The 21,199-nt window shown below is 43.1% G+C and overlaps 1 protein-coding gene across 1 annotated transcript in view; it reads left to right on the top strand.

Moving 5' to 3' along the window:
- tsnare1 (T-SNARE Domain Containing 1) overlaps positions 1–21,199 on the top strand; it is a 126,120-nt gene that overhangs the window by 44,160 nt on the left and 60,761 nt on the right. The window contains exons 5-8 of the mRNA XM_031787051.1: positions 9,803–9,893; positions 10,015–10,089; positions 10,279–10,335; positions 12,960–13,127. Coding sequence (XP_031642911.1) covers positions 9,803–9,893; positions 10,015–10,089; positions 10,279–10,335; positions 12,960–13,127 — 391 coding nt within the window. The remainder of the gene's footprint in view (positions 1–9,802; positions 9,894–10,014; positions 10,090–10,278; positions 10,336–12,959; positions 13,128–21,199) is intronic.

Below are 21,199 nucleotides of genomic sequence, written 5' to 3'. Positions count from 1 at the left end.
TAGCCTCTGAGTGTTCATGCTGCTTGACCTGTCTGTCCTTTAATCATGCCGAGTGTCACAATAAGCTCAGTAGCTCCAGAACAGAGAATATTTTCTAAATATTTCAATGTCCTCTTTCATAGCCGATATTGATTATACTTGTTTTAGTTGAGCTGCCAGCAATTACCAAATTCCTGCCTGATGACAATGTGGCCAATCTGAGATGATTGTGTCTGTTTAAAATGCATTACACCCCACTGTGCTGCCTGGCATGTCATCAATTCTATGAACATTTTTTATGATCACCTTGGAAACCTACACTGTCTGAATGTGTGTATGTGTGTGTGTTTCTTTTGCTTTCTTTAATATTGGTGCAGGGTGTGAACCATTATAGACAATGATCTGGGCTCACTGCTCTGAATTACTGGAAAGAAAATGGTTTTCCATGTGATGTGACCCCTCTGTGTCAGCTGTCAACAGCTACAGTATTGTATGCATTCTAGTGTCTTGAAAGGATGGTTGAATGGCACAGTTGAATGGTTGAATGCTACAGACGAATGGTTGAATGGTGCAGTTGAATGGTTGAATGCTACAGTTGAACGGTCGAATGGTACAGTTGAATGGTTGAATGGTGCAGTTGAATGGTTGAATTGTGCAGTTGAATGGTTGAATGGTGCAGTTGATTTCATGCCATGGCCTTAGTTATCTTTGTTTTCTTTATTATTTTGGTTAGGCCAGGGTGTGATATGGGTGATTTATGTGTTTAGGCTTGTCTAGGGGTTTTTGTAGATTTATGGAGTTGTGTTCAGTTTAGGTGTCTAGGTAAGTCTATGGTTGCCTAGATTGGTTCTCAATCAGAGGCAGGTGTTTATTGTTGTCTCTGATTGGGAACCATATTTAGGCAGCCATATTCTTTGGTTATTTTGTGGGTGATTGTTTCCTGTCTTTGTGTTTTATGCACCAGTTAGGACTGTTACGGTTTTCACATTTATTGTTTTGTAGTTTGTTCATGTTTGAGTTTTCTTATTAAAGAACCATGAACTATAACCACGCTGCGTTTTCGTCCGCCTCACCTTCCCAGGAAGAAAGCCGTGACAGTTGAATGGTTTAATGGTGCAGTTGAATGGTTGAATTGTGCAGTTGAATGGTACAGTTGAATGGTTGAATGGTACAGTTGAATGGTACAGTAGAATAGTTGAATGGTACAGTTGAATGGTTGAATGGTACAGTTGAATGGTGCAGTTGAATGGTTGAATAGTACAATTTAATGTTTGAATGGTACAGTGGAATGATCAAATCAAAGTTTATTTGTCACATGCGCCGAATACAACAGGTGTAGACCTGACAGTGATATTCTTACTTACAAGCTCTAATTAATAGTGCAAAAAAGGTGTTAGGTGAACAATATGTAAGTAAAGAAATAAAACAAAAGTAAAATGACAGGCTATAAAAGTAGCGAGGCTACATACAGACACCGGTTAGTCAGGCTGATTGAGGAATTGAGGAATGTACAGGTAGACATGGTTAAATTGACTATGCATATATGATGAACAGAGAGTAGTAGTAGCGTAAAAGAGGGGGTGGTGGGTGGCAGGACATAATGCAGATAGCCCGGTTAGCCAATGTGCGGGAGCACTTGGTTGGTCGGCCCAATTGAGGTAGTATGTACATGAATGTATAGTTAAAGCGACTATGCATATACAGTATTATAAACAGAGAAGAGCAGCAGCGTAAAAAGAGGGGTTGGGAACACAATGCAAATAGTCCGGGTAGCCATCTGATTACCTGTTCAGGAGTCTTATGGCTTGGGGGTAAAAACTGCCGAGGAGCTTTTTTGTCCTAGACTTGGCACTCCGGTACCGCTTGCCATGCGGTAGTAGAAAGAACAGTCTATGGCTGGGGTCTTTGACAATTTTTAGGGCCTTCCTCTGACACCACCTGGTCCTGGATGGCAGGCAGCTTAGCCCCAGTGATATACTGGTCCTTTACGCACTACCCTCTGTAGTGCCTTGCGGTCAGAGGCCGAGCAATTTCCGTACCAGGCAGTGATGCAACCAGCTCTCAATGTTGCAGCTGTAGAACCTTTTGAGGATCTCAGGACCTATGCCAAATCTTTTTAGTTTCCTGAGGAGGAACAGGCTTTGTTGTGCCCTCTTCACAACTGTCTTGGTGTTTGGACCATTCTAGTTTGTTGGTGATGTGGACACCAAGGAACTGGAAGCTCTCAACCTGCTCCACTACAACCCCGTCGATGAGAATGGGGGCGTGCTCGGTCCTCCTTTTCCTGTAGTCTTGGTTATGTTGAGGGATAGGTTGTTATTCTGGCCCCACCCGGCCAGGTTTCTAACCACCTCCCAATTTGCTGTCTCGTTGTTGTCGGTGATCAGGCATACCACTGTTGTGTCGTCTGCAAACTTAATGATGGTGTTGGAGTCTTGCCTGGCCATGCAGTCATGGGTGAACAGGGAGTACCGGAGGGGATTGAACATGCACCCTTGTGGAGCTCCAGTGTTGAGGATCAGCGTGGCAGATGTGTTGCTACCTACCCTCACCATCTGGGGGCGGCCCATCAGGAAGTCCAGGATCCAGTTTCAGAGGGAGGTGCTTAGTCCCAGGATCCTTAGCTTAGTGATGAGCTTTGAGGGTACTATGGTGTTGAACGCTGAGCTATAGTCAATCAATAGCAATCTCACATGGGTGTTCCTTTTGTCCAGGTGGGAAATGGCAGTGTGGAGTGCAATAGAGATTACATCATCTGTGGATCTGTTTGGGCGGTATGCAAATTGGAGTGGGTCTAGGGTTTCGGGGATAATGGTGTTGATGTGAGCCATTACCAACCTTTCAAAGCACTTCATGGCTACGGACGTGCGTGCTAAGGGTCTGTAGTCATTTAGGCAGGTTGCCTTTGTGTTCTTGGGCACAGGGACTATGGTGGTCTGCTTGAAACATGTTGGTATTACAGACTCAATCAGGGACATGTTGAAAATGTCAGTGAAGACACCTGCCATTTGGTCAGCACATGCCCGGAGCACACGTCCTGGTAATCCGTCTAGCCCCGAAGCCTTGTGTATGTTGACCCGTTTAAAGGTCTTACTCACGTCGGCTCCGGAGAGCGTGATTACACAGTCATCCGAAACAGCTGATGCTCATGCATGCCTCAGTGTTGCTTGCCTCAAAGCGAGCATAGAAGTGATTTAGCTCGTCTGGTGCTGTTGAATGTTTAAACGGTACAGTTGAATGGTTGAATGGTACAGTTGAATGGTTCAATGGTGCAGTACGATTTGGAATATTTTCATGCTGAGTGGATGCCGCATACTCACGGCTACTCACTGCCACTTCCAGTGACTACCGTAACTGTCGTAATTTTCACGAGAGGAGATTGTCTTCATCTACTTTTGTAATGGTGGGCATATTTTACAGTACACACAAATGCCCTGCCTCTGGTTAAGAATGTTAATCAACCATCTGCACCCACGGTCTACCTCTCTACTCCCGGCTACAACCACAATCTCACGGTTAATAGAATTGGACCCGTCCTTGTAATCGTGGAAATGCACACAGCAAAAGTCTAAGTGGATTAATCGCTCCCACTCTCTGAGTGTCATTGTCTTTGTTAGTGCATTAGGCATTCGGTGGCGACTCGTCCGTAACCCACCAGAGGACAAGGACACTGTTTAGAGGAGTGGAGAGGGAGCGGAGAGGGAGAGGAGATGGGGAGAAGAGAGGGAGAAGAAGAAGGAGGAGAGGCAAGATGAAGGGGAGGAGAGGAGAGAACAGAGGAGGCAACAGACTGCTCTGACATACAGACAGAAGGCCAACTGCCACAGAGGGCCTCAAAGAGCCTCTCCTCAACCAGCCATAAGGCATACCTTCTGCCACGGGCTCCCCACAGCAAAGCCCTCACACAGCACAGTACATTAAAGTACATACACTGGAGCTATAGATGGAGGATACTGTAGGAAACGTTACGTCAATTACTGTATCTACCCAGGGCTTTCATCTTGCAGAGACAGATCCACATTTATCATGGAGTTAACTTGGAACCTTTTAGCAAATAACTCCTATATTTGCTTGATGGTGCTATAAAATGATATTACATTTTTGATGGGATATTAAAGTGTCATATCAGACACACTGATGTTCCTACAAACAACCTCAACACGTAACTGCACAGTACTGATCAAACTCAAATCAAATTTATTTATATAGCCCTTCTTACATCAGCTGATATCTCAAAGTGCTGTACAGAAACCCAGCCTAGAGCCCCAAACAGCAAGCAATGCAGGTGTAGAAGCACGTACTACCATACTATACTGCCTTTTAACCATCAAGAAATATTCTGCTAAATTCACATTGTCACGAACCGGCTCAAAGCCCGTAACAAAAGGGAGACAACGTGGAGATAAGGAGTAACAAACACATATATTTATTAAATAAAGTAAACTAAGTACAATATACAATGGTGTGTGTAATCAGTAGTGTAAGTGAGTGTTTTGCATGCATGAATGTGATAATACAGGGTGTTGAAAGGTGCCAAAGAAAACAACCAAAAGGCCACCAAGAAACACAACAAAATCTAGAAAGGTGTCTGCATGGAGAGAGTCTCCTCCATGAATGGGGAAGAGATGTATTCATCCTGGGACACACCGGGCCCAGGTGTTTCCCATGTAGCTGTAGACCCTCCCAACTCCGCCCACCGGCATCCTAATAAGGAAAACATGAGCAAAGAGAGAATACGGCAGACAGAGTGGGAGGGTTGTCACAACATCTATTACAAAATCCACAAAACTAATGTACTGTAAAATATATTATTGATAAAACAAACATGTCAAATATGCTTCCATTTGTTCATGAAAGAAACCTTTACTGTGCAGACAATACGCTAAATTAGCCCTGTGCTAATATTTAGAAACATCCTTTTTTCCACAAAGTAATTTGTTTTCTACCATGCTACATGGGTTTAATTGAGTCAATATGACCATACTCTATTTAGTTTTTTAAAGACAGCACTGTGGAACAATTCATTTAATGAAATCACATGAGGTGATATATAAAGAGAGAGCGATAGACAATGCTTGAAGGAGGGATGAAGAAGAAATTATATAAAACTGTTGTGGTGCGTGCATTTATGCTTGCGTGAGAGGCCTTGAACAAATATGCTCTAAATTCACAAAATCTTCCTAGACCGTGTTGTGGAGATCTGCAATAAGAACATTGATTTAGTGTCTGGTGCTGTCTGTGCAGGCTTGGCCTCCGAGCCTGGTGCTGTCTGTGCAGTCTGGGCTTAGCCTCTGAGCCTGGTGCTCCCCTGGTCCCCTCTAGCCTAGCTTGGACACAACATACTGCACAGTACAGCAGACCTGGGTTCAAGTACTATTTTAATTCATTTCAGATACTTTATCAGGGCTTGACTGAGGTTATGTGGCGCAATGGAAACAATGAAATAATCGCACAATTGCAAACTCTGCCCATGTAGTTCGCCAGACAGTCTAGAGCAGTGTTTCCTAAACTCGGTCCTGGAGACCCCAAGGGGTGCACATTTAGTTTTATTGCACAAGCACTACACAGCTGATTCAAATAATGGCCTCATAATCAAGCTTTGATTATTTGAATCAGCTGTGAAGTGTTAGGGTAAAAAAACGAAACGTGCCCCTTCGGGTCTCCAGGACCAAGTTTGGGAAACACTGGGCTAAATCAAACACTAAAGGTAGGATTCTGAATATGATTTGAACCCAGGTCTGATGTACAGTACATTCTGTCCTGGTGCTCCCTGTAGAGACCCAGGGATGAACACGGCTAGAGAGACCTTCTCCTTACCTCCCCACCCAAGTCCTCAAATATTGATCTAAATCTGGAGAGAGGAAATGAGGGGGAAAAATAGAGAGACAGACAGTCCTCAGTGTATTCGTGAACTCAGAACCAGGGCCATGTCACTGTAATTCTCTGGACACTGTGGGAAGAACCAAGCCAGCCTAGTGGAAAACAGTGGGAAAATAGACTTCCTGTTTTCTTTCAGAGAGAAAGAGTGAGAGTGAGAGATCTTGAGGTTTAAGGCCAAGCAAAAGTACAGTCAAGCTAGCTTCTGAGGGGAGAAATAAGTTGAGCTACAAGTATGGCCCCTAAAGCCAGAGAAAGTATGACCTCTGTGTTTTTGGTGTATAATATATATACATAATCCTGCTGTGTCTCTGTCACTCTGCATTGCCTCAGCAAGGTCATACTGTATCTGCCAGTGATACATTCAAACCACTCACGAAAACAGCCATTCATAATGTTGTGCATGAGTTGATTACTGCTTTACTTCCCCCATTCATGCAAGACCGGTTTTACTAGAACACATGTAAAAGCTGCTGTTGTTAATTAGAGTCCGTAGCTGTGGGCTGGATGAGGCACTTGTAATATCCAGGAAAAATATCTAGTCAATCATATGACCCTGATACAGCTGAAAGTTGTAGTTGGTTCAGCATGCTGGATCAAAAGTGTGCTCTAAGTGCTTTTAAATCCACATGCATACTGTCACTAATAAGCTTGACTGTGACATTCTGTTGTATCTTAGGTAGGTAAAGGAAACATGCGCACACACACAAACGCACACACACATACACACACACCCACACTCTCACACACACGCACAGGAATAAGATGAGATGAGATTAATAAGATGGCTAAACCTCTGGCTGAGGTGTCATCGTTTAACGGTTCAGTCAAAGACTTCTCAGACATCCAGAGGATTACGGTAAACTCACGGCTAGTTCATGCACCATCACAACAGGAACAAGATGACTGATCTATGTGGAGAAAGACGGTGCCTTTGGATCTGCAGGCATGAAATGAGTTAACCTAATACACAGGAGGTGAATATCCTAATTCTGTTGTCCTCAGGCCTACACTGTATTCACTGTATGACATTGATTGGGATAACCTGTACTTCAATGGTTTTAACTTAAAACCATGCAACAACAAAAACATGTCAAATGTGCGCATAGAACACAACACTTATCAACATTATCATCAACATATTCCAATGCTTCATGTACTAAACATAAGAATCCATTATGACCTGTTTTAATGAATTCCTGTGGATAATCTATGAGTCATTTTGCACCTGTTCTAGAGTTAGTTTCTATGGATCATCTGTGTAGGTTTATGCCACTGTACCGAGCAGTATGTTGTGCCAAACTCTCTCGGTTCACATCGCCCACTCTACAGGACCCTCTCACACTCTTCTGACGTATCACATTACAAAGCTATCGAGATCTGTTAGTCACTGGTGCCCCCACAAAGATCTCAAGAGTAGGGGCTCAGCAGCAGAAAAGTATGTAAAAATATCATCATCTGATGACTTTCTCCTTTGTGCTCTGCTTTGCATTCTTTTGTGGCGGATCAGCCCCAGTGAGAGAGAGATGGAGAGACAAAGAAAGAGTGGGAGAGAGGTGGAGCGTAAAGAGAGAGAGAGACAGTGAGAGAGGGATGGAGAGTGAAGAGAGAGAGAGAGAGAGAGCACACAGAGACCTGCGACTAGTTGTCTGAAGGATAGTGTGTGAGAGAGAGGAGGTGATGTCTTGCTGTCTCCCATGTGTAATGCTGCCTCTGGGCAAGCAGAGTTCTGTTGAGACAGACTGCTTATTTGACTATGCTTAAGATTATCAACACAGTCTTGAATAGTATTATCCAACCAGATTTCTAAGGTCATAAGAACTCACAGACAGTTTAATTTCAACCAGTTCAGTTTCATCTACCAGGTTCCCTCAACACAATATCACTAGCCTCAGCCCTCACCTAAACCTAAAAATAACAAACCCAACTTCATCCAGAAATATTACTGCTCCTGTCACGACTTCCGCCGAGGTTGGCTCTCCTGCACGTTCGGGCGGTGCTCGGCGGTCGTCGTCACCGTCCTACTAGCCACTACCGATCCCTTTTCGTGTATCTGTTGGTTTTGTCTGATTGGTTTCACCTGTGTGTTGTTTAGTTAATTAGTGTCTGTGTATATATAGTAGGTTGTCCCGCCCTTGTTTTGTGCGGGATTGTTTATTTTGTCATCTATGTCTGGCTTGTGTTCTTATTTTCTCCGGTTCGTCTTTTATCCTGTGTTGGATTGTTCACCCTGTGTGTATTTGGGTTGACCGTGTTTCTTGTTCACCAGAGAATAAACTTTCATATCGCTATCTGCTCTCTGCGCCTGATTCCACCCACCTTGAGTAGACGTGACAGCTCCACTGAGATAAAGAGCACATTTCCAACTTCATAAAAAACAGAGGTAGAACTAAAATATGACTATAGTAAGTGTCAATTCAGTGCCAAATAAAGTGACAGGGTTGACCGTAACAAGGTTGACGATTTAATCTTAAATCAGCCATTAATCTCCTCTTGACATGGAGAACGGAAGCTGGTTGTGTGCAACAGGGAGTGGCAATTTAATCCAAGTTTCTCAAAAAAAGGTAGTTGCTAAAACATTTCTAGCCTGCCTATCTATGGGTAACAGGGATGGTGTTTTCCACCATAAAACACCAGAAAATGGCCAAAAGAGTCGAACAAGCTCACGTGGTTTTAGCTATGATGTGTTTGTTTTAAAAAATATATTTTTATCAACATTTAAAAGGAACAGTTTCACCATATTAAAACGAGAGTTCAGTTCACCTAACAGGGTTGACCTTAAAATGAGGGACAGACTAAAAGAAATCACTAGTCGCATGAAATAAATAATCATCTTCAGAAATGACAGTAACTAGGGACTTACAATGATGGTGAAAACTTGGAGAATTTTTTTTTTCTTGCAATCTTCCTAGAAGAGATTTGTTGCATTTTTCATGTGGTCTATATTAAAAGGGAACTTCATTTAATATAACAGGTGTTTAAAATTCTATATTGTTGCACTATTTCTACTTATAATATCAAACGCAAATGTCACTACCCAGAGATGCTTCAGTAAATGAGTGTGTGGGAGGAGACGTTGAGAACAAATGTGAAAAGCTACAGGCAGTCAGTGTTGATATTAGTGCAAGAAAATGTTTTTGTGCATGCAAATGTGACTATTCTCTATCAGAGATTTGAATATGATTTCCATAATCACAATAGCGTCTGAAATCAGTAAACTTACTGAAGGCATCTATCTTATTGTGTTGTCTTCACAATGTACTGTTCGGCCAAATAAACCATGAGTGGCAGGCTGTAAGTGGAATAGTTTCAAATGATACTTATTGATTGAATCGCCATCCACACGTATGCCACTATTTGATAATAAATGTGCTTGTAGACAATAATTGGGGGTTCATTCATTCAACATAAAAATCCATACTGCCATAATGAGTGCGCCTCCATCCTCCCACCACTGGGATGCACTGTAGTTTGTAAGCTACTGTGTTTTTTGATGGTGAAAGCCTGGGTGGCTCCTCTTTTTCTTCCCCTGGCAGAGAAAGAACACCCAGCTCCCTGCGTCCCTCACTGGGCCATTGTACAGGACATGTCCCTACCTCTGCTCTGTCAGACTGTCGTTAATATTGATTCACTTAATTAGTTGAACTCAGAGTTCCCATGGAACTCTGAGTTCCCATCGCCCTGGCCAGCCCAGAAGGCACACTGTACGTTCTAGAATCCAGCGCCAGGGGATAAAAGCTGCCATGTCCTGCCACGTCCTCCAGAGTTCACAACCCCGAGAATAACCTCACTCATACCACCTTAGAAGCTAAAGACTATATGCGTATTTCTTTGTCTTTTCATCTTCTCTCTCTGGCACTCTCTCCCTCTTTATCTCACTCGCTTTCTCTTTCACTCTTTCTTTCTCTATGTCATTCTCTCTGGCTCTCTTTCTCTTCAATTGCAGACATTCTACACAGCAGCAAACGAACAAAGTCATCACCAGCACCAGTCAACTCATCAAACAACTCTCTGACATCATCACTGGCTCTACACGGGTAAAAATGTTGTTTTTTCATCTATTTTTCCAGACTTGGTATCTAATTAAATACACAGAAGCAGAGACATAAATTAAGATAATTGTCACTAATCTTCGTTCTTCTTTTCTTGTTTTCACAGCAAGATCGTCTTCGCCTGACTAGACTTAAGACAGAACTCTCAGAGTCAGTTCAACGCTATGGAGATCTGCAAAAGGTTCCCTTGCATTGCCTCATGTCATCTCATCTGTTTGGTGGGGTGTTGTTCTATAGAGAATGGTGACCTTGTGACATGAAACATAAAGAGTTGATTTGCAACCCGGCTGCAATATACAGTATGTTGTACAATATGAACTAAATGCTTCTCTCATGCTCTTGTGCTCTCTCTCTTCTTGTGTCTCTTCAGAAAATTGCAGACCGTTCGAGGGCCTTGCTACCCCCGGCACAGACAGAAATGAAGCAGGTGAGTTTGATGCACAGAGTATCAGTCTGTACTGGCCTTTGTTCCATTGTGAAGGTGACAACGCTCATTAGAGACAAAGATAATAAGCTTGGCTTTCCTTGTTTGATTGCCTTCTCATGAGAGGTTCTTTGAGGCTTTGTCTAGTGTCTCCTCTCTTCTCTTCGCTCTTCTCTCAGTTCTCTCCCCTCTCTCCTTTTCCCTTTTCTCTGTTTTCCCTCCCGCTCTTCTCTTCCCTCTTTCTGTTTTCTCTCCCTCTCTTCTCTCCACTCCCAGACAATTGATTTGCTATACATCCAAGTCCCTTCAGTGCCACTGTTGTTCAACACATTATCTGTATTTTTATGTCAGTTCAAAAGTTCGAAAGGGAGAGACACATTATGGGTTTGAGCTGGGGGATATGTACCTTCTGCAGGACATAGTTGTCCCGACTACATCAACACAGAATCAGATCTTCCCATCCCTTCAGACTCACTCACATACAGTGGAAAATCATGACAATTAGTATGTCTATATTATGATTTATACATATAGTCATGCCATATAAAAACTGTCTTGAAGTCAGATAACAGGTATCATTTTGATACACCAGAAAGCATTGTGTCTGGAGACCTCTCTCTCTCTCTCTTCTGTGTAACCCGTCGTATTTTGTCTCCCGTGGAGACATCTAATACAAATGATTACATGAGATATATAGCCTTCTTAGAACACCTTTGGGGACAGGAGAGGAGACAACTAAAACAACAATACACCAAAGTCATTTGTTGTAAGTCAGAGATGAATGAACAGTGAATCATTTTGAAAGTGTCACATTTCTATGAGTTCTAAGAGGGACTGAGCTGATTTTTTTTTTTTACCTCTTCACAATACAATTAAATCCTGATTGAATTTATTCATACATCACACCGGCAATAACAACACTGAAAACTGCACTGATCCTTATCAAAAGCACTCAATAAAGCTAATGAGAAACTCAGACGTCCTTTATGATGCACTGCGTAGTGTTACTGTATTGTATGTGACACTGTGTCACTGTACAATGTAACTTGCTGGCATCCAGTTACCTGTAAGTTACTGTAAAAAAAAAGTACAGCATATTACTGTAAATTCTGAATAAATGTTTAACACTACATTACTGTAAAGTACATACAGTACCTTTTTTACAGTAACTTACAGGTAACTCTCTGCCAGTAAGTTACTGTAAAAACAACCAGATATTTTTTTACAGTGATGTCTCATTTAGCTGTTCATGCTACTAGCTAGGCTGTCATTGCTTGATCTTCATTTAAGCTTTTAAACTTCTTCATGGTTTTACTGTGATGTCCTGGAATAATATCAGTATGAACATGTCAAGTTACAGTGCTGCCTGAAAATCAATGCAAATATCTGTAGATGTTGATGTTATTGAAACAAATTTCACATTATTCCTAACTTTCCCTGAAAGAGTTCTCGTTTGAAATCATACTTAGCCCAAATGACCTGCTGGAGAATACACAAACTCAGGTATAAAGCCCCACTGAAGACACTACTATTGAGGTTCTCCTTACACACCCCTGAACCCTACAGCACCAGGACACCAGAGACTTTTGTATTCAGGCTTATTTTCTGCTGAATCAATTTCATCAAGGTCTTTTCATTATGCTGGCTCAAGAGGAAAACGTCTCTGACTCCAGATATAAGGACAGGTTATGTAACTGTGATTATCTTCAGTGAAGAAAGAAACTTCAATGGACATCGAAGGTTATTCCTTTTTTCATAAATGAGAATAAGGAAGACTTCTTCACAAATCACTACATTTCTGCAGTTTTGGGGAAAAGCAGTTGGTCTGTAATTTAGTATAGCCCGGCCAAGAGACCCATACCTCGGATGTCAGTAACACTGCTGTAGCAGATGGTGCATATTCACTGACAACAAAAAGCAAGAACCGCACAGAAGATAGAGCAGATAGGCTGTGTGGTTCACATTGAGTGGGCAGACCACAGACACAGGCCCTCCTCTAGCCCCTCCCACCTCCGTACTGAAGAAGCTGCCCACAGTAAGAGAGGAACAACAAGATGATTGGATGAGTCACACTGTGGGCAGGAAAAACAAAAGCCACCTCAGGGTTTTATCAATGTCATAAATATGCAATTAGGGGTCAAAATTAGCAGATCAATGTGGGCCTCTTTCAGTGACCGACTCCCACGTTTCCATTGAGCGCGCTGAAAGGAGAGTGAGCTCAGTAAACTGTCTGCACAGAGAAGAAAAGGGTCCAAGTCCTGTTTGATTGAACTTGGGTAAACAGTGTGAAGAGGGGGTGGCAGCTGTCTAGAGTGATATATTTAAAGTGTGAAACAGTCTAGTTGTGTTGAGGTGAAATTGTATTCCGGGAGTAGAGGATGTTTTCCCCCCAGTTGCTCTCCGGTTGGCTCAGGTACTGTGACTCAGATCATGGCAAGCACAGAGGACCATGAGTCAGCCAGAGGTTAGCCCTGTGCTGTGAATCACACTGACTGCCTAGACCTTTAATGGACTCAGGGAGAAAGAGGTGCAGGTCAGAAGCAATATACATTGGTATTCTCAAAACAAATCTATTTGTAACGTTCTCGTGTGTGTGTGTGTGTGTGCCCATGTGTGTGTGAGCACAGAGCCCCCAGACTCCATTTGCAGAGCTGTGTGAGGAGGGGGGTCCCCTGTTTGGCGGTGCAGCAGAGAGCTCCGGGGGGGATGGACAGGAGCAAGCGTTCCTCTCAGAGATCAGTGAGGAAGACGTGGAGGCCCTTCGCCAGAGAGAAGAGGCCCTGCTGCAGATTGAGGTATGGAGCTCAGACATCCACGTGCTCTACCTTAGTTTACAACACCCTGCCTTAACGTCTCTGCGTTCCTGAGGAGAAATGGGCTAAAACCTTCTACTTTCCAATGGCACTGTTGCTTTCAAATGAATGGTTTGCTATCTAAAGTATGCAGTGTTCAAGAGAGTTGATGTAATCTATTTGCCAGTAGTAAGGGCAGTATAATCCATCTATCCAGCCTCAGCTTTGATCTGGTAGCCGTGTCTTTAGTTGAGTTGTTTTGAAAATTGCAACACTTTCCAGCCAAAGTGCCCAGAGTATCCGTCAGATTGCATGGAGAGAGAGAGAGAAACACTCTGAATTAACTAACTAAAAAACAAACAAACATTCTGATAAAGCTTGTCGTTTAACAAAGTGGCCAGAGAGTGCATTCCCCCGACACTATTGTCTTCAGAGAGGTCAATAAAAACACTCTACTTTAGTAAATAGACACTCAACCAATCCCAGACTCCACCTCCCATCTGGGCAACCTATTAGTATTATGTCTCAGTACTGAAGCCGTTTTCACCATCTCTTCTGCATATGAAACGCTACCCAATTACCTAGGTGCCTTTACGGGCTTGTTTGTACTCTTACCTAAGTGTGGATGGAATCACAATGTTCACCAGACTTCCTTTCACGGCTCATTTTGAAATACAAAGCATCACATCAGGTAGCTCCAGGGTGGCGTCCCAAATGGCACCATATTCCATATTTAATGCACAACAAACCCATAGGACTCTGGTCAAAAGTAGCACACTATATAGGGAATAGGGTAGCATTTGGGATGCAGCCCGGGTCTGACTCCACCCAAACAGCTGTTTCCCTCTCTTCCACCGGTGTCTGAGACAGATGTGAAACCAGATAGATGTGAACTCTAAACGACAGGATCACTCCGCTGTGGGTGACTTAAATGGGTCTGATTTCAAAGAGGATGGTCGTCATCGGCATCTCCTGACGTTAGGTTCATCCTATGGGTCCCTCTGTGTATTTGGTGTACTCTTTGGAGAAGACTTTGGAGAAGAAAAAGAAACCCTGTAATTGCTTTAATCAGCTTGATTAAGTGTTGTGATAACATATGGACATCATTCAAGAAAGGAGACCAGAATCTCACACAGCATGCTTTAGAAATGACCATGATACAACCCATTCCAGCTTTGAAGGGAGTTTACAATCCACTGCAATGTGTGAAAAGACTAATAACAATATTTTGGGGGGAAGTTGTGTGTATCTGTAGTCAGTCAGACCTTTCAGAGGTTTTAACATCAATGTTCAGAATCACCTCATCTAGCCACATCGCATGAGCCTTTTCCGAACAAGACTGGAAAAGTAGCAGCATCAATCTGTCCTCATTGAGTGGTACAAAAGCACCAAACTACTGAATGAGCCTCAGACACCACTTACAGCTTAATTTGTGGGGAGCGGTCCAAGATGGAGGTAGACATGATGATTAGTTGTTCAGAAAGGCACTGAGATTGATGGAGTCATTTGATTGGTAGCTCAGACAGGGTTGTCTGGCCTCTGCTTTAGTCATACCCACACAGATACATGTCAGACTGACTTCCCTGGCAGGTGCTGAGGGGCCTGATGGTGTAACTTGGTGAGCCTAATAATATCTGACAATGTGCTTTTCCCTGTCTATAACCCCCACCCTCCATCTCTCCAAAGCCCCCCTCCTCTCTCTCTCCTTTTTCTCTCTTCTTTCATTCTCTATTCTTTCATTCTCTCCTCTTTCACTCTCTCTCCTCTCTCTCCATCCATCTCCCTGAGGACTTTAAGATCAGTTTCTATCTGCTGTTATCTAAGTAAAACGCTATCAGCACTCCCCTCTGAGAAAAAAACGCATTGATCTGTTGCCTGGGGTAGTTTGCCATCCCTCAGTGTGTGTGTGTGTGTGTGTGTGTGTGTGTGTGTGTGTGTGTGTGTGTGTGTGTGTGTGTGTGTGTGTGTGTGTGTGTGTGTGTGTGTGTGTGTGTGTGTGTGCACTCAGGCAAGGTGTTCTCGCTGTGAATGGAAGATAAAGAGTGCAGCAGTTTTCAAACAGGGACCGATGGGGAACATGGGAGGTTACAGTGGTTCTCTCCTACTGACGGTCCGCTACCTACACTAAGGATACTCTGCTGTTCATATTACACACCAACACTGGGATCAGTCAGGAGGAGTTTGACACTCTCTAGGAGAACGGTTACGTGTGCTAGCAAGGCAGAGGTCCTGGGTTCGAGCCTCGGTGTGAGCCGTATCAGGAAGAAGTGGTGCTCGCTAAGCAAGCAGTGTGAAGTCACTTACAGGTGCAGTCAGATTACTGTGGTCTGAGAAGCTTTAACACTGTTATAGTCATTCTATGTTTAACATTCCTCTGGGATGGGTAATTCAATTCAGGCCTATCATCCTTGACTACCATGATATTATTGTAAATGCTCAGAGAGAGAGAGACAGAAGATTGACTATAAGGTAGTATCAGGCTTAGGTGGCGGAGGTTTATTCTACCTCTGTATCATCTATACTGTCAGCTCCCAGCTGCCCCTCACACACACCGTGATCGTCGGCACCGAAGATCATTTCATCAAAATGAATTCATAAAAAAGCTCAGGGCAAAGCAGAGGACAGCTTTAAAGGGGAATCTGAATACAACACCTTATGAAGAGGTAAAAACGGCAAAGTGTGTCTCTCCTACCAATGCATCCACAGGACAGTGAATCTATGTAATCAGTTACATGTAATCTGATTACAAAAAACTTTAATCAGTCACGTTACCAGCAAAAATATTGTAATCTTGGATTACTTTAAAATTCAGAAAAGATGTTTGCGAAAAAATACATTATGACACCTTTCTGTTTTCTCAATGACATTCAATTCAGCATTGAAAAAGGCACAAGATAAAGTTTGTTCCACATGAGCGAGTCAGACCACAAGTCAGACAGCACTATGATGACACAACAAATGTGTCTGATGGATATTTTTGTCTTCTTCTAATATAACAGAAAATAATCAGATTACATTACTGAGTTTGGGTAATCCATAAATTACTTTACTGATTACAATTTTGGACGGGTAATCTCACCATAAAAGGTTATTTATATGAAATACACACGTCCCTAAAATTCAAATCAAATGTATTTATATACATGTATTTATATAGCCCTTCTTACATCAGCTGATATCTCAAAGTGCTATACAGAAACCCAGCCTAAAACCCCAAACAGCAAGCAATGCAGGTGTAGAAGCACTGTGGCTAGGAAAAACTCCCTAGGAAGAAACCTAGAAAGGAACCAGGCTATGAGGGGTGGCCAGTCCTCTTCTGGCTGTGCCGGGTGGAGATCGTAACAGAACATGACCAAGATGTTCAAATGTTCATAAATGACCAGCATGGTCAAATAATAATAATCACAGTTGTTGTCGAGGGTGCAGCAAGTCAGTAGCTCAGGAGTAAATGTCAGTTGGCTTTTCATAGCCGATCATTAAGAGTATCTCTACCGCTCCTGCTGTCTCTAAAGAGTTGAAAACAGCAGTTCTGGGACAGGTAGCATGTCCGGTGAACAGGTCAGGGTTCCATAGCTGCAGGCAGAACAGTTAAAACTGGAGCAGCAGCACAGCCAGGTGGACTGAGGACAGCAAGGAGCCATCATGCCAGGTAGTCCTGTGGCATGGTCCCAGGGCTCAGGTCCTCCGAAAGAGAAAATTAAAGAGAGCATACTTAAATTCACACAGGACACCGGATAAGACAGGAGAAGTACTCCAGATATAACAGACTGACCCTAGCCCCCCGACACATAAACTACTGCAGTCAGGAGACACTGTGGCCCCATCCGATGATACCCCCGGACAGAGCCAAACAGGCAGGATATAACCCCACCCACTTTGCCAAAGCACAGCCCCCACACCACTAGAGGGATATCTTCAACCACCAACTTACCATCCTGAGACAGGGCCGACTTATAGCCCACAAAGATCTCATCCACGGCACAACCCAAGGGGGGGCGCCAACCCAGACAGGAAGATCACGTCAGTGACTCAACCCACTCAAGTGACACACCCCTCCTAGGGACGGCATGGAAGAGCTCCAGTAAGCCAGTGACTCAGCCCCTGTAATAGGGTTAGAGGCAGAGAATCCCAGTGGAAAGAGGGGAACTGGCCAGGCAGAGACAGCAAGGGCGGTTCGTTGCTCCAGAGCCTTTCCGTTCACCTTCACACTCCTGGGCCAGACTACACTCAATCATATGACCCACTGAAGAGATGAGTCTTCAGAAAAGACTTAAAGGTTGAGACCGAGTCTGCGTCTCTCACATGGGTAGGCAGACCATTCCATAAAAATGGAACTCTATAGGAGAAAGCCCAGCCTCCAGCTGTTTGCTTAGAAATTCTTGGGACAGTTAGGAGGCCTGCGTCTTGTGACCGTACGTGTATGTACGGCAGGACCAAATCGGAAAGATAGGTAGGAGCAAGCCCATGTAATGCTTTGTAGGTTAGCAGTAAAACCTTGAAATCAGCCCTTGCCTTAACAGGAAGCCAGTGTAGGGAGGCTAGCACTGGAGTAATATGATCACATTTTTTGGTTCTAGTCAGGATTCTAGCAGCCATATTTAGCACTAACTGAAGATTATTTAGTGCTTCCGGGTAGCCGGAAAGTAGAGCATTGCAGTAGTCTAACCTAGAAGTAACAAAATCATGTATTAATTGTCCTGCATCATTTTTGGACAGAAAGTTTCAGATTTTTGCAATGTTACGTAGATGGAAAAAAAGCTGTCCTTGAAACAGTCTTGCTATGTTCGTCTAAAGAGCGATCAGGGTCCAGAGTAACACAGAGGTTCTTCACAGTTTTATTTGAGACGATTGTAGATTAATCAAGATTAATTGTCATATTCAACAGAAGATCTCTTTGTTTCTTGGGACCTAGAACAAGCATCTCTGTTTTGTCCGAGTTTAAAAGTAGAACGTTTGCAGCCATCCACTTCCTTATGTCTGAAACACAGGCTTCTAGCGAGGGCAATTTTGGGGCTTCACCATGTTTCATTGAAATGTACAGCTGTGTGTCATCCGCATAGCAGTGAAAGTTAACATTATGTTTTCGAATGACATCCCCAAGAGGTAAAATATATAGTGAAAACAATAGTGGTCCTAAAATGGCACCTTGAGGAACACCGAAATTTACAGTTGATTTGTCAGAGGACAAACCATTCACAGAGACAAACTGATATTTTTCCGACAGATAAGATCTAAACCAGGCCAGAACTTCCGTATAGACCAATTTGGGTTTCCAAATCTCTCCAACAGATTGTGGTAATCAATGGTATCAAAAGCAACACCAAGGTCTAGGAGCACGAGGACCGACAGCCTCGGTCTGATGCCATTAAAAGGTAATTTACCACATTCACAAGTGCAGTCTCAGTGGTATGATGGGGTCTAAAACCAGACTGAAGCATTTCGTATACACTGTTTGTCTTCAGGAAGGCAGAGAATTGCTGCGCAACAGCATTTTCTAAAATATTTGAGAGGAATGGAAGATTCGATATAGGCCAATAGTTTTTTATATTTTCTGAGTCAAGGTTTGGCTTTTTCAAGAGAGGCTTTATTACTGCCACTTTTAGTGAGTTTGGTACACATCCGGTGGATAGAGAGACATTTATTATGTTCAACATAGGAGGGCCAAGCACAGGAAGCAGCTCTTTCAGTAGTTTAGTTGGAATAGGGTCCAGTATGCAGCTTGAAGGTTTAGAGGCCATGATTATTTTCATCATTGTGTCAAGAGATATAGTACTAAAACACTTGAGTGTCTCTCTTGATCCTAGGTCCTGGCAGAGTTGTGCAGACTCAGGACAACTGAGCATGGGAGGAATACACAGGAGTCCGTAATTTGCTTTCTAATGATCATGATCTTTTCCTCAAAGAAGTTCATTAATTTATTACTGCTGAAGTGAAAGCCATCCTCTCTTGGGGATTGCTGCTTTTTAGTTAGCTTTGCGACAGTATCAAAAAGACATTTCAGATTGATATTATTTTCCTCAATTTAGTTGGAAAAATAGGATGATCGAGCAGCAGTGAGTGCTCTTCGATACTGCCCGGTACTGTCTCTCCAAGCTAGTCAGAAGACTTCCAGTTTGGTGTGGCGACATTTCCGTTCCAATTTTCTGTAAGCTTGCTTCAGAGCTCGGGTATTTTCTGTATACCAGGGAACTAGTTTCTTATGACAAATGTTTTTAGTTTTTAGAGGTGCAACTGCATCTAGGGTATTGCGCAAGGTTAAATTGAGTTCCTCAGTTAGGTGATTAACTGATTCTTGTCCTCTGACATCCTTGGGTAGGCAGAGGGAGTCTGGAAGGGCATCAATGAATCTTTGGGTTGTCTGAGAATTTATAGCACGACTTTTGATGCTCCTTGGTTGGGGTCTGAGCAGATTATTTGTTGCGATTGCAAACATAATAAAATGGTGGTCCTATAGTCCAGGATTATGAGGAAAACATTAAGGTCCACAACATTTATTCCATAGGACAAAACTAAGTCCAGAGTATGACTGTGGCAGTGAGTAGGTCCAGAGACATGCTGGACAAACCCCACTGAGTCGATGATGGCTCCAAAAGCCTTTTGGAGTGGGTCTGTGGACTTTTCCATGTGAATATTAAAATCAACAAAAATGTGAATATTATCTGCTATGACTACAAGGTCCGATAGGAATTCAGGGAACTCAGTGAGGAACGCTGTATATATGGCCCAGGAGGCCTGTAAACAGTAGCTATAAAAAGTGATTGAGTAGGCTGCATAGATTTCATGACTAGAAGCTCAATAGACGAAAACGTCATTTTTTTGACCGTATTGTGGAGGAATTACATAAACAGGAAACGTGTGAAGAAATCACAACGACATACATCACAAACAATAAATCACAATATGAATATAATAAATACACAATATAAATCACTACACAACCTCAACACAAACTTTAGCAACCATGACTCATGCAACAGGAAACCTTCAAATGTAAATAAACCCCCTTAAATATTGTCATTCTGGCCAATCCTCTGGCTGCCCTTCGGTTCATGTGATGTGCATCTCTTTAGTGTTCTGGGGTTTTAGGTGTTTGGACCTGCAGGAGAGGCAACATTTGATTTGATATTCTTAACCGTTTATTCAGCAAGGGCAAAAAAGAGACATCACACCCTCCAGCCCTTTGAAAGAAAATGTCATAGTTTTTCCCTCTTCTTTTCACCAGTAAGCGTGCACGTAAATCTGCTTAACCGTTTTTCTGCTGTGGCAGTGACACTGTGTCCTGTTGCCCGATGCCTTTGGGCTGGGGTGGGAGATCTGGAGAGTATCTCCTATCAGTGCTTAACACATTTATCAGAAAGAGAGGGAGAGAAAGAGGAGTGGGGGAGGGAAGGAAAGAGGAAAGAGGGATAAAAGGGAGGGGAGAGAGAGAGAGAGAGAGAGAGAGAGAGAGAGAGAGAGAGAGAGAGAGAGAGAGAGAGAGAGAGAGAAAGAGGAAGGGGAGGGTGCAGGAAAGAGAGAGAGAGGTCTGTTGGTTTCACACTTTCATCCTCCCAGCTTTCTAGATTGTTGTAGGAATGGATTTACATGATCTGCGGTGTTGTAATGCCTTGTCATAAGGGGTTGGTGATTTCAAGGTACTTTCATGTAATGGTGAAGACAGCTACTGTAAACTGCCTTTGTATCTAGTCTATGGAGATTCCCTTTCAACTATTGATGATGACAGGGAGAAAGGCCATGATCCATCAATCATATTTTGTGCGTTTTATTCACATTAACTGCCTGATTGAAAGTCATATCAGAAAATGAACTGGCGCTGAGCTTTCAAAGAAGGGAAGTAGCCGTCCTTTCAAAATGAGAAAATGAGTGACCGTGCAGCGGGAAAAAGGGAGGAGAAAATGACGAGTGTTGACAGCAGACGATGAGTCATGTGACTGTGCAGGGTGAATACAACATCATCTCAAGGTGCCAGGATGAGCGCACGCACGCACGCACGCTCTCTCTCTCTCTCTCTCTCTCTCTCTCTCTCTCTCTCTCTCTCTCTCTCTCTCTCTCTCTCCTCATTCTCTATCTCCTCC

The sequence above is a fragment of the Oncorhynchus kisutch genome, linkage group LG13 (genome assembly GCF_002021735.2).
Source record: "Oncorhynchus kisutch isolate 150728-3 linkage group LG13, Okis_V2, whole genome shotgun sequence".
Taxonomy (NCBI): Eukaryota; Metazoa; Chordata; class Actinopteri; order Salmoniformes; family Salmonidae; genus Oncorhynchus; species Oncorhynchus kisutch.
Note: the sequence above shows the minus strand (reverse complement) of the source record. Positions and strands in the feature narration are given on the sequence as shown.